The sequence below is a fragment of the Trichomycterus rosablanca genome, chromosome 26 (assembly GCF_030014385.1).
Source record: "Trichomycterus rosablanca isolate fTriRos1 chromosome 26, fTriRos1.hap1, whole genome shotgun sequence".
Classification (NCBI taxonomy): Eukaryota; Metazoa; Chordata; class Actinopteri; order Siluriformes; family Trichomycteridae; genus Trichomycterus; species Trichomycterus rosablanca.
Genome location: NC_086013.1, coordinates 5,174,960 through 5,189,541, shown reverse-complemented (window position 1 = coordinate 5,189,541; position 14,582 = coordinate 5,174,960). Strand labels below are relative to the sequence as shown.

The following is a 14,582-nucleotide window of genomic DNA, read 5'->3' as shown; positions in this document are numbered from 1 at the left end:
TATCGGGGATTTTACAACGGCTTCGAACGCGGCTCAGCCAATCAGATTTTAGGACCGGAACTATCCGTTTTATAATAGAATAGAATATGTTATTGCTGATTCCTAAAGAAGAAATGTAAATATTTGGGTATTTTGGGGGTGAAAGTGTACCTGTTATGTAAATGTGGGGGAGTGGTGCCTCCTGCAGCTCACGCACGCGCACGCGCACGCACGCACGCGCGCACACAGCTGTTGTAGCTGTTGATCACACAGACTTTCCTTACTCAGCGCACTCAGACTGAGAACAGAAACATGTCGGTGCACTTCCTGCGCCCTTATTCAGTCGGGTAGCTTTCAGCTCACTGCGCGATTGTTTCGGCCGGTTTCATGGAGAAGATGCGGCACAAGGCGTTGAGCTCGATCGTGGGACTGCTGTGTACGGGGACCTGTGTGGTGCAGGTAAGCGGGGCTGAGCGCTCCGGATGCGGCTACGGTGTGTAACTCGAGCAGCGGGCTCACAGCTGGAAGCAGGCCCTCTATTGTGCACTGATTTTGTTTTCCTCACAAAGGAAAGTAGTAAACAAAAGCAAATAGGTACAAATTAAGTGGGACTAAATACACGAGTTTTAGTTTGAACCAGCTGCTACTTTTTGACTTTTTTTTAAGCAAGTTTTACAGCTTTTGTTCGAAAGTCTATTTTTATTGGGTTCTGTTCGCCTACGCTAGCTAGCTAGCGGTGCTAGCCGGCTAACGGTAACGACATCACATCAAGGTGAACAATAGTTTGTTTGTTATGAACAGTTGACGGTGGCGACGTTCAGTATTCGTCTATATTTATACGATAAGTATAAATAACATTTGTTTACATAAAATAATTAAAGTAGTTTGTCTTTACAATAATATTTAAATTATCCAGCTAGCCGGTTATTATAAAAGCAAACATTTCCTGGTATAAGGGAACTATTTTATGCTAGCTGGATTAATAGCTGTGCTTATTTAACTGATAGAATGATACATAATGGTAAACAAATGCATTTGTTTGTAAAGAAACAACATTTTGCAACAATTTAGTTACTTTTTCCTCTAGCTGGCACAATGCTGAATTGGCACAATATGTCAATAACGTTAGGAAACACTATTTATGTATTATTGGTATTGTTAAGTGTCAGTGATATAACTTATAACTTAATTTGTTACTATTACTAACTGTGCAAAATAGCTTTAAAAATTTTCCTAGGGATTAATAATGCCTATCTATCTATAGTAGGTTAGTAGGACTGTAACTAATGCGTGTTGGCCTTACTAAGTGGGTAGCACTGTCGCCTCACAGCAAGAAGGTCCTGGGTTCGATCCCCGGGTGGGCCGGTCCGGGTCCTTTCTGTGCAGAGTTTGCATGTTCTCCCCGTGTCCGCCTGGGTTTCCTCCGGGTGCTCCGGTTTCCTCCCACAGTCCAAAAACATGCAGCCAGGCTAATCGGAGACACTGGATTGTCCTATAGGTTCCCCCAAGCCCGGATAAATAGGGAGGGTCGTGTCAGGAAGGGCATCCGGCGTAAAAACTGTGCCAAATCAATAATGCCGATCGCGATCTGCCGGCGACCCCTGACGGGAGCAGCCGAGGAAATGGAGAGAGACTGTTGGCCTCACTAAGATATTATAAATTATATGGCTCACGAAAATGTATAGGCGGTGGTAGCTCAGCAGTTTAAGTACTGGACTAGTAATCAGAAGGCAACTGGTTCAAGCCCCACCACTGCCAGGTTGCCACTTTTGGGCCCTGAAAGCAATGCTGGTTGTATTCAGACATTAGTAGTAGTGCAACTTATATTTGTAGTGCACGGTGGGTCAGTGGGTAGCACTGTCGCTTCACAGCAAGAAGGTCCTGGGTTTGATCCCCAGGTGAACTAATAAATCTTGTGTGATGAGTAACTACCGTTTCAAATGAGAGGAATAGGAGTAACAATGCACCTAATAATACACTAATAAGCTGAAACAGTAGTAATGTATTGTCAAAATAGGGCGGCACAGTGGCTCAGTGGGTTGCACTGTCGCCTCACAGCAAGAAGGTCCTGGGTTTGATCCCCAGGTGGGTCGGTCTGGGTCCTTTCTGTCTGGAGTTTGCATGTTCTCCCCGTGTCTGCGTGGGTTTCCTCCGGGAGCTCCGGTTTCCTCCCACAGTCCAATACATGCAGTCAGGTTAATTGGAGATGCAAAATTGTCCATGACTGTTTGAACTGATGAATCGTGTGTAACAAGTAACTACTGTTTCTGTCATGGATGTAAGTGTTTAAAATACGATGTTAAAATCCTTATAAATAATTACATAAATATAAATTTGAGCTTGTGTGGTGTAATGGTAAGAGCCATGCTGCTTGTAATTTAAATTTGTGTGTGTTTAAATGCTTTACCGGTCCCAAACCTAGGTAAATACATCCAGATTGGGAGTAAAAAACTGTGCCAAATTAAATATGTGGTCTTAAGCCTCTTTCTCATATTTGCATTTACTTAGGTGACAGACTATTTACCCTTAAGTCAGAGTGCAGTGACGGGTACATACTATGTTTATGTGTAAACAAAAGTCAGTGCTGAAGTTAGTGATTTAAATATTAACACAGTAAATAAAGCAACAAAATAAGCTTCTCATATGGGTTAGTTTCCATTTGCTAGAGTATGGTGATGCCCCTTGTTAAAAAAAGATTTAGTTCCAGTCATCATGGAAACCTTATGGAGTAGGATGAGGTGTGCCTGTTTTGGAATGTAACAGACACTAAAGAGTAAACACTTCCAGAGTCTTTTAATTCCAGACACTCGTACGCTACAATCAACATTCTTAAGTCTACTGGCTTAACTACTCGTTTAACTAAATATTACCAGATACTGATAGGGTTGAAATGATGGACTGAAGTCAGTCGTTGTATACCTCTATGGCACGTTTACCTGGTTATATGGTTGATATGGTTATGTACACTGATCAGCCATAACATTGTTTTTACAGTCACTGTCCACTTTATCAGCTCCATTTACCATATAAAAGCACTTTGTAGTTCTACAATTACTGACTGTTGTGATCTGTTTCTCTGCATGCTATGTTAGCCCCCTTTCACTCTGTTCTTCAATGGTCAGGACCACTACAGAGCAGGTATTATTTAGGTGGTGGATCATTCTCAGCACTGCAGTGACACTGACATGGTGGTGGTGTGTTAGTGTGTGTTGTGCTGGTATGAGTGGATCAGACACAGCAGCGTTGCTGGAGTTTTTATACACCTCGCTGTCACTGCTGGACTGAGAATAGTCCACCAACCAAAAATATAGTGGGCAGCGTCCTATGATCACAAAGATGACCAACTCAAACAACAGCAACAGATGAGCGACCGTCTCTGACTTTACATCTACAAGGTGGACCAACTAGGTAGGAGTGGACAGTGAGTGGACACGGTATTTAAAAACTCCAGCAATGCTGCTGTGTCTGATCCACTCATACCAGCACAACACACACTAACACACCACCACCATGTCAGTGTCACTGCAGTGCTGAGAATGATCCACCACCCAAATAATACCTGCTCTGTGGTGGTCCTGACCATTGAAGAACAGGGTGAAAGCAGGTTAAAAAAAAGTATGTAGAGAAACAGATGGACTACAGTCAGTAATTGTAGAACTACAAAGTGCTCCTATATGGTAAGTGGAGCTGATAAAATGGACAGAGAGTGTAGAAACAAGGAGGTGGTTTTAATCTTGGTTCTAGTGAATGGTTTTCCCCTCACTGACAATTCCTTACTGTGTTCTTGTTTTCTCAGGGAAAGGAGTTTTGTTTTGACGTGAACAATGAGAAATACAGATGTGAGATGGGCTACTGTTGTGGCGAGACGGAGTGCTGCACATACTACTACGAGCTGTGGTGTGAGTGTCTTTTGTGACATCATTCAAGCATTCCTCTTCTTTGTTGTTTTTTTCTGTTTCTTCAATTGTCAATGTTTACTTTAGTCTATAAGCATACACCGATGAGGCATAACCATAATTATGACCACCTTCCTCCTATTGTGTTGGTCCCTCTTTTGCTGCCCCATATGCAACAAACTGGGATGCACTGTGTATTCTGACACCTTTCTATCAGAACCAGCATTAACTTCAGCAATTTGAGGTACAGTGGCTCGTCTGTTGGATGGCCGTCGCTCCCCACGTGCATCGATGAGCCTTGGCCGCCCATGACCCTGTCGCCGGTTAACCACTGCTCCTTCCTTAAACAAGTTTTGATAGATACTGACCACTGCAGATCGGGACACACCCCACAAGAGCTGCAGTTTTGGAGATGCTCTGACCCAGTCGTCTAGCCATCACAATTTGACCCTTGTCAAACTCACTCAAATCCTCACGCTCGCCCATTTTTCCTGCTTCTAACATCAACTTTGAGGATAAAATGTTCACTTGCTGCCTAATATATCCCACCTACTAACAGGTGCCGTGATGGTGATAATCAGTGTTATTCACTTCACCTGTCAGTGGTCATAATGTTATGCGTAGTCGGTGTATTTGTGACACTCCTTTAAATATATCCCAGAATTTAATAACCTGTAGTGACAAATGTTTTATTAGCACTTGCTTTTTGAGTTAAAGGACAAATCTGAGAAATATGTGTAGTAAATGTGCCCATTTGCTGTTTTTCTGCTTACATCAGTAGCTCCACATCAGTGAATAATAATAATAATAATAATACATTTTATTTATATAGCGCTTTTCAAGATACTCAAAGATGCTTTACATAAGACAAATAATCAAAACAAATACGTACATACACCATACAAATCATAGTACAAAATCAAAATAGTACATCAACATCAAGAATAATTCAGATAAAAACAAAGAGAGCAGCATAAGACAGTTCATTAAAAATTAGCTAAATTAGTGAAGACAGCAACTGTGATGGGTATACACTATGATTATTAGGGCCCTACTAAATTCACAGCAAAATGTGCTTAATTTCATGGACCTTGTTTTTCAAAATTCACAGATTTATAAAGAAACACTCAAATTGAATGATCAAATAAATTGAAGCTACATTAAAAGTGCTCAATACACAGCCTACTTAAATGGTTGAATGTAAACCTAGGACATCCAGCGATGGTACAAGGCTTCATGTTCATGTTTTACAAACTCAGTTACCTGAGTAGTGTTTCGACACTTCGACATCTTGGGCATTTTGACTAAGCGATTGCTAATGCCTAGTTCGCACTACACGATTTTTGCCCTGATTTTCGCTCGCTGTCTGGTCGCCGTTAGATGTGGCAGCTCGGAGGCAACTCTGCGTTCGCTCGGGGATCGAAACTCGCTCTCGATTGCTATGTGTGAACTGTTCAACGACTCCATCAGAGCGACTCAAGAAAAACATCTAGCATGTTAAATATCTGGACCAGTCGGCGTCTCTCCGCGGAATCGTGGCAGCGAGAGCTACGTCGAACTACAGCCAATGAGAACGCAAGATACGGGGTGAGGGGAAACCCGGTGGAGGAGTGTAAAAACGTGGAACAAGGGCATAATAAAGGTTTTATTAGAATATATCAGCACACACAGGCTTTGCAATGTGCCAACAATGCATTGCAAAAATTATTCAATAACCTCCAACTCACTACAGAACAGACAATCCCTACTGGTCGTGTTGACAAATCCACTCTGATTCCTTTATTTTTCCCCACTTGCATTTTTGGACATTGTATTATTAAACCCCTCATCACTTCTTGCGTCTGTTTTTGTGACAAAACGTAGTTTGGGAGACCAGATAGACTCGCCTGCAATTCCTCCTGATGGTAGATCGTGATGGTGTAGTGTGTGACCCCCTGTCGCCGATCAGTAGTGTAGTGTGAAATCCACAACTTAAAAGACTCTTGATTGCGAGAGATCTAGTTGTGTAGTGTGAACTGAGCATAACTGAATTGCCGTAGGATCCTAGGAAAAATGCAAAAAAAATGTGTCGAAAAGTAGAGTCCACTTGTTGCAGTTTGAATAGATTAGACATGGTTGGGAAAGACAAACATTTGGGTCTATGAGGGCCTATAATGGACAATTCCAAGACATGAAGTCCAGGGAACTGTCTGTGAATCTCCCTGATCACAGTCTGGCAAGACATGGATCAGGGCAAGGATGTAAACAAACGTCTAAGGCTTTGAGTGTTTTCAGGACAACAGTAGTCCTTTCATTGTGAGGATAAAGAAGCTTGGCATAACACTGAGGTACAGGTAAGAGATGAGGGACAGATAAATGCACCTAACTACAAAAAAATCCTTAAAGGAAACCTACTCCAGGCTGGACCACCAGATTCAACACCCAAAACAAAGCTGAAGTAGCACAAAAATGTTCTTAAGTGCCCTGGGCAAAGCCCATACTTAAACAATGTATGTGTTCTGTATGTTCAATGTAGGGTTCTGGCTGGTGTGGACTCTCATCATCATGCTGAGCTGCTGCTGTGCATACCGACACCGGCGTGTTAAGCTGCGCCTGCAGCAGGAACAAAGACAGAGAGAGATCAGCCTCATAGCCTACCAGGGAGCTTCCAGTTCTTTCATTTCCCCACCACCTCTTAACCTGCGTAAGTAGAACTCTCGGGATCGTTGCGTAATGTTTACTTTGATATAGCTCGAATACATCTGCACATACCTTATCGTAAGCACATGGTCTCTCCTGCTGAGTGGAGTGTAGATGTTGTTAACTGAGTCAATAGTTCAATATCATGTTGCTACTTTGTTTTCAGTCCGACTCCCTGCGTAGAAAGGTTGCCAGATTGTGTAATGTATGTTTTCAAATGTGGTTCGTTTGTTTATTAGGATTTTAACGTCATGTTTTACACCTTGGTTACATTCATGACAGGAACAGTAGTCACTCATTACACAAGGTTCATCAGTTCACACAAGGTTATATCGAACACAGTCATTGACAATTTAGTGTCTCCAGTTGACCTCACTTGCACGTCTTTGGACCGTGGGGGGAAACCGGAGCACCCGGAGGAAACCCACGCGGACATGGGGAGAACATGCAAACTCCAGACAGAAAGGACCCGGACCGCCCCACCTGGGGATCGAACCCCAGGACCTTCTTGCTGTGAGGCGACAGTGCTACCCGCTTAGCCACCGTGCCGCCCCTTAAACGTGGTAACGTGATTATGATGTTTGGTTATAGCCCAGGTCGGGTTATGGACTCATGATGACCCCGACCACGGTAAAGAGGTTACTGAAGATGATTAATGAATTAGATTTGCATATAAAATCGTAACATTTAACACTATTATGTTAACCCTGCACAGACATAATGGAATATGTCTAGGTGGGTGGCACCAAAGCCCTTTTTGGATGCATTGCTGCCTTGTTCAGGGTATTCCTGCCTTGCTTCCAGTGTTTCCTGTTGGAACCTGGAACCTAAATAAACAGGTTTAATTGTGAAACCCTGATTTTAGCAGAATTTGTTGCCTTATTATCTGGACAACAGCTGATTTTAAACTCTATACTTATACAAATCACATACAAAAGTCAGTACTACTATTTAAAATGAACCACTTTTCATATGTTTAAGTGTATTTAACATTATAATTATATACAATATATTATAATTAGGGCTGTCGAAGTTAACGCGATAATAACGCATTAACGCAATCTCAATTTAACGCGATTATAAAAATTAGTGCCGTTAACGCAAATTCTAGTTCATGTTGAGACTTGACTGGTAGAACAAACGTTTTAATGTCGGACTTGCCACCGTTTTTCATTTGCGGTTTGTTAACATAATGTTACCGAGCGTGGTAGTGTCGTAGTAATGCACTTGCATAATAAAGAAGCTGCCAGTCCTCCATTCACGTAACGCTAGGACGGACACTTAAAAATCCTCCTTTTGGAGTGAACTGGTTTCATTTTTGATCAATATTATTTACCATTGGCTCAGGTACATGTCAAAACAAATGCTTTGTATTTCATTGGTTTAACAGCCTCATTTCACTGCTTACAGCGCTACCACTGGCCAATCGGAGAAGGTCCGCCCTCTAAATGCTAGTCTGTGATTGGGTGGTTGAATTTCGCCCGCCCTCTCTGTTTTGTAAACACCGCTACCTGAGTCAATCACTCAGCTCTCATGATCAGGAACGCGGTGAAAATGCCAAAAAGTAAACTTTAGAGGCAGCGATGAACGGACCTAAATATGAAAAGACACAACATTTAGTGAGTAAAACAGTCATTTGTTATATAATTCTTGCTTAAATTGGTCAAAAACTCTGTTATATGGGTTCTGGATTCATTCTGTGTGTTGCAGTAGCATGTCCCCCTGTTCCTAATATGATGTCCGGCTTTTTGGGGTGTAATGTCCTCCTTTTTGTTACTATGAATCTGGCCACCCTAGTCTAAACACACTCAGTTCGTGTAGAAACGTCCATTAAACCACTGGATAGTATTACTGCCTAGTATGTGAGTGAATAAAACTCCCTTACAGTTTTCTCTTGTCCCAGCAGTTTTTAACATCAGTACATTTAGCATAAAATGTGTTCACCATTTTAATTGTAACATTTCACTTAAAAATCCTTGTTTTCTATAACATTTACACAGATTTTTTTTAATGCGATTAATCGCGATTAACTATATGAAATTCTGAGATTAATCGCGATTAAAAATTTTAATCGTTTGACAGCCCTAATTATAATGTAGCCGTAGTACAATGTAATCATGCCACTGTCTAATTTATCCTTTTATTTTATTCATTTATTTTGTCTGTAAAGGTCTTCTGCAGAATCTAAGGTCAGGTTTGACCATTTTTAAACCAAACATGCATTGTTGGTGGTGTCATCTGGTCTATAGGGATGATTATACTGGACAAAATTCACTATTAGAAGTCTGTCCACATGAACAGCCTCATAAAAAAGAGCGTATGTACTGCTTTTATGTGGTACAGCACTGGTGCATGCCAAAAGTATAAACGCCAAAGGGCATCCTGTTAAAAATGAAAGTGAAAGAGTTCACCTCCAATTTAGAATTTAGTTTCACGATGTAATAGTGTCTATTTAACATTAGTGTCATAAGTGTTTATTCTATTCTAACATTATTACTTCACACGTGTGGTGTAATCATGCTGCTGTCTAATTTAGGTATTTATTTTATTGATTTATTTTGTCTGTAAAGGTCTTTGGAAGAATCTTAAGGTCAGGTGTTATGACTGTATGTGACATGTAATGGTAGGAATGAGTCACCCAGTAGAGATTGCATAAATAATGGTTCTTATCTGCGCTAGAACTGCTTTAGTCACATCTTATTTTTCGATCATCAAAAAAGCATGGCACAGCATTCAACCAACCAAACGTGAGAAGTATGTTAATAAAAGCAGCTCAAGCTTGTGGTACAAAAATGATTTGGACCAAGCAGTCGTGTTAACCGTCTTTAAAAGAAACATGCAGTGATGGTGGTGTCATCCAGTCTATAATAATGGTTATACTGTCACTAATTTAATATTAGAAGTCAATTTACATAAACAGCCTTGTAAAGTAAAGAGTATATAATGCATTTGTGTGTTATGGCACTGGTGCATGCCAAAACACATCCTGTTAAAAATGAAAGTGAAAGAATTGAGTTTCTACAAGTGTTGCTATGTCATATACAATTATAATGATATTTAATTACGAGCCCCATTTCCAGAAAAATTGGGACATTTCGTAAAATGCAATGAAAATAATAATCTGTGATTTATTAATTCGGTTGAGCTGACAAAGTACAAAGAAATTACTTGCTGCCAGCAACACACTCGAAGTTAAAACACAGGCAGAGTGAAAAGTTTGTAAATTATTACAATTACATCATTTTAAAACATTCCACTATAAGCAGGTGAATTGATAACAGTGGGGAAATTGACATAGGCTTTGTCTTTGCAAGCAACATTGGTCTTGGCTCACACATCTGTAACAAACCTTGAGGTAATTGTTAGGTAGTTCATAAAGAACATTTCTTAACAGAACATCACAAACATTTATAATCTTTTACCATCTACTGTACATAAAATTGTTAAAAGATTGTTAAGAGACTCCAGAGAAATAGAAGGGCCAGAAACTTTATCTAGAATGTGCATGATGGTATTGTATGAGAAACTGTCATGCTACTTTGATTAAATATAGCAACATGAGCTAGGGGGTAACGTAGTTATTAGGGGTGCACTCTTAAGTGCCGGTCCGAAGCCCGGGTAAATTGGTAGGGTTGCATCAGGAAATGCATCCGGCATAAAAACTGTGCCAAATCAAATATGCGGATCAAAGGTTCAGTGGTTAAGGTCTGTCTCTGGTACTGTTGGCCAGCAGGGTATTACTGGTGTAAACTATGCTACTGTTGGGCTAGAGGAAAAGAATGATCTGCTGTGGTGACCTCTAATGGAAACAGTCATACATCAGTCCTATACAGAAATGCTTCTGAGTAGTCAGTCCCAGTTCGAATGGTCAGAAAGACACTGGTTCCCACTGTTGGGCCTCTGAGCAAGGTCCTTAACTCTCAGTTGCTTGCACTACAATTGTTTTCAATCCAGTCTGTTGAGCAAAGGTGCAAAAGCCAACATCTGCATCTAAATACAGGGGTACATAAGTGCACACAGCATGAGTAAGTTGCATATGTGTTACGGTACCATTGACACGGGGGCGTATATTGAGATTTTAGAAAGCAATGTTGCCATCAAGGTGATTATTTAACCAACGAGTCCATAGTTACTTAAGTAAGGGGTTTAAAAACATTCAACAAACTACATTCAGATTGTTTTGGTTTATTATTTATTACAAAAATTTTGAAATGAACATTACATACACTGATCAGTCATAACATAAAACCACCTCCTTGTTTCTACATGCACTGTCCATTTTATCAGCTCCACTTACCATATAGAAGCACTTTGTAGTTCTACAATTACTGACTGTAGTCCATCTGTTTTTCTACATACTTTTTTAGCCTGCCTTCACCTCGTTCTTCAATGGTCAGGACCCCCACAGGACCACCACAGAGCAGGTATTATTTAGGTGGTGGATCATTCTCAGCACTGCAGTGACACTGACATGGTGGTGGTGTGTTAGTGTGTGTTGTGCTGGTATGAGTGGATCAGACACAGCAGCGCTGCTGGAGTTTTTAAATACCGTGTCCACTCTATTAGACACTCCTACCTAGTTGGTCCACCTTGTAGATGTAAAGTCAGAGACGATCGCTCATCTATTGCTGCTGTTTGAGTCGGTCATCTTCTAGACGTTCATCAGTGGTCATAGGACGCTGCCCACGGGGCGATGTTTGCTGAATATTTTTGGTTGGTGGACTATTCTCAGTCCAGCAGTGACAGTGAGGTGTTTAAAAGCTCCAGAAGCGCTGCTGTGTCTGATCCACTCGTACCAGCACAACACACTCTAACACACCACCACCATGTCAGTGTCACTGCAGTGCTGAGAATAATCCACCACCTAAATAATACCTACTCTGTGGTGGTCCTGTGGGGGTCCTGACCATTGAAGAACAGCATGAAAGGGGGCTAACAAAGCATGCAGAGAAAACAGATGGACTACAGTCAGTAATTGTAGAACTACAAAGTGCCTCTAAAATCTCCCATGTTCATTCAAACGATTTTTTCCAAGTTGAATCAGGGCCTTTAAAAAATGTTTTGCTCTCATTTCTATCCTTTCAGCCTTTTGGACAGACTGCAAGCTCCCGGACTACGAAGAAGTAGTAGGTCACCCACCGACCCCTCCTCCGCCTTACTCCGAGATGCCTCCCGAACCCTCGTCCTCCGTCCAGCCGCACGTCCTCTCCTCCGACTCACCCGTGGTACTGGAAGCCGCGCAGACAGAGAACGCCGCGCCCGGTCTGCTCGAACCGGACCTCGGAGCGGCCGCCGCCCGGTCAGGATCCCGCGAGGAAGAAGATTCAGCCAGCGTTCTGGACGAAGAGCTGAACACCAGGCGCAGACACGTGACCGGCGACTCGGGAATCGAAATGTGCGTGTGCCAGCTGGACGTGGTCGAATGCTCAGGGCTTGAGCAGGACGGAGGCGGGCTGTGCCAGGCGCCGGGGGGGAGTTGCTGCTCCGAGAGCCAGCCTCTCGCACCCAAAGAGAGCTCGTGCCCACCAAATACCAGTGAAGAGCATCTGGTCTGAGTCACTTTATGCTACCTGCAGTAAGCGTTGGTTAGTGGCATAGGGTTTTGTCTTGGTTTAAACTGTGAACAAGTCATTCATTAAGAATTTCTTTAGAGTTTTGGTCGGCAGCCTGTAAGATGACCTTTAAATGCACATGACGGTGTGTTTTGCCTTAGTTTGGCGCCAGTGGCAGCCGGCGCTAATGTTTGCCATGGATCTGGCCTGAGAAAAAAGTGCAGTGCTTAGAAGTCGAGCTTCTTCACATTTCAATTAACCAAATATGAGTTATGAGTTTTCTTACCCGTTGCTTGTCCATGTTGCTTGTCCACCCCCCCTTCCCCACACATGGCTTCACAACTTCTTTTCTGTACTTGGAACTGAATGGCCAGAAATGGAGGCGATGATCTGATCTAGAAGAAAAGCACCAGCAGGAGCCGGCTGTGAGGATTACATCAGCCGAGCTCCGTCCCGACGGATTAAAGCAACACTCGAAGACACCGAGGATCTGGAGCTCCTAGCTCAGCTAGGCTCGAGGAAATATCATTTGGGACGGGACTGTTAGTACACACTTAGAGCTTGCTCACGTTTCATTTTGCATGGTATGTTTGATCTGTGAAGATGAAGCCACGATGCAGGACCGGCCAGCAAAACCAAAGCATCCGGGGCACCTTAACATGACGTCTTAACATTTCCAGCATTCACACATGCCAGATCCTCTTGCGTTAATGGTGTTGCCTTATTGTGAACATTTAGGGTCAAAATCATTGTCCAAGTTTAAAGCAACACAGGTTCCAAAGCCAGCAGAATGAATGAAGAACGTTTAACTCCTGACGTTAGGGAGTAATACTGCCAGCTTCACCTTCAGCACCCTTGGACTGCACATCTGCAAATTCAGCTTCTATAAAAAGCCAGCGGATGGCTGCCTACTCACAGACCAAATAATTACACAATACACGTTCGGCCAAGGAGTGACGAGAACCGACACGTTGCATGTGGGCTCTGATTTTGAACACGGTTGTTGTTTTAAATGCCACTTAAGATGACGAACATAAGATGACCTGATTCTTCACCTTGTTGACCACTTTTTAAATGGCTCAGTTGCACTATAATGTTCATGTATGATGTGTGATGCGTTAAAAAGATCTCCAGCGAATACTAGACAGCTCGAGCCTTTACCAAGATGCTTCTGCTGCTATGTTGATTGTTTTTGAAAGGCTTGACCACTGAGTTTTGTGCATGGGTGTTTTGAAATACGTTAGAAATATGGGCCACCGGGGCAGGTGGCGCAGCGGTAAAAACACACGCTGGAACCAGAGCTGGGATCTCGAATACATCCCGGCTGAGCGGCCACATGAACATGAACGACTGGCCTGTTGTTCAGATATGGGTGGGATTAAACCGGATAGGGTTTCTCTCTCATAACTAATGCAATTATGACTTCTACTGGCTGATTGATGGCGCCTGCACAGAGATGAGAAAAGAGTGCTCTCAGGGTGTGTCTCTCCGTACACAGTGCTGATCTGCAGTGCACTCGTCAAAGTGTAGGTAATGAGATGCATACGGCTGCTGCCCACGCGTCGGAACCTTCGTTATATAATATATAAAATAAACCACTGATTATTTTCCATAGCTATTAGCACTTATTGCTGAATTATTCCAAGGTGGATGTACCACTAAATGCTAAATTGGATGAATATTCATAGGCTTTGCATTTCATCTATTGATGTATTCATTACCTGTGGAGATTTGTTCTTGTGTACCATGGAAGCAGCAATCTTGATCGCTATTTGTACGTTGCGCAGTTACTGATAGGCCAACATTGTGAGCTTTTTTTTTTAATGTATTTAATTTTCCCCCTTTAGCGCATCCAATTGTTCAATTTGCATCGTGCTTCCTCTCTGTCTATGCCGAACCCCGCCCTGACCGAGGGGATCGAAGCTAACCCATATCCCCTCCGAAACCTGGGCAGCAGCCGGATGCATTTTTGCCACCCACACATTGATGTGTGGCGCCACCTAGCGTTGCATGCGGAGAGACACACCCTAAGGGCACTCTTCCTCATCTCTGTTCAGGCGCCTCTAATCACCCGGCAGAGGTCGTAATCGCATTCTGACAGAGAGAGACCCACATCCGGTTCTTTGTCCCGCCCCCCCAACTGAGCAACCGGCCAATCGTTGCTCATACAGCCACTCAGCCTCGAAACCGGTAAGGCAGAGCTGGATTCGATACGAGGTACTCAGAATCCAGCTCTGGATGCAGCGTGTCTTTTTACAAAGCAGGTCAACTGCTGGTCCTGCTGCGTTGGTGGCGTTGCCGTATTCATTGTTCAGGTGTGGTCATGTAATACATCTACAAGCGTTTATTTAGAGTGGCTCACATTTGTTAACTGTACTTCAAATTGGGGCTGTTGATTGGTTTGACCGGTTCATCGTCTGTTATTGGGAAGTCCTGCACACGTCTTAGCCCTTTCTGGCTGGTAGTCTGATCAGTT

General features: G+C 42.7%; 1 protein-coding gene across 1 annotated transcript; it reads left to right on the top strand.

The window, feature by feature from the left end:
• The first annotated feature begins 265 nt into the window (after window positions 1-265).
• On the top strand, window positions 266-13,186 carry wbp1 (WW domain binding protein 1). Its single transcript, XM_062988899.1, has 4 exons — window positions 266-438; window positions 3,776-3,878; window positions 6,391-6,558; window positions 11,640-13,186. Exons 1-4 carry the CDS (start codon window positions 367-369, stop codon window positions 12,107-12,109), a joined length of 813 nt encoding a protein of 270 aa, XP_062844969.1. The 5' UTR covers window positions 266-366; the 3' UTR covers window positions 12,110-13,186.
• Window positions 13,187-14,582: the final 1,396 nt, after the last annotated feature.

Coding starts and splice junctions, on each gene's coding strand:
- wbp1 (XM_062988899.1), top strand. CDS start 367: ATGGAGAAGATGCGGCACAAGGCGTTGAGCTCGATCGTGGGACTGCTG. Junction 439..3,775: donor CGGGGACCTGTGTGGTGCAG/GTAAGCGGGGCT, acceptor TTGTTTTCTCAG/GGAAAGGAGTTTTGTTTTGA. Junction 6,559..11,639: donor CCCACCACCTCTTAACCTGC/GTAAGTAGAACT, acceptor CTATCCTTTCAG/CCTTTTGGACAGACTGCAAG.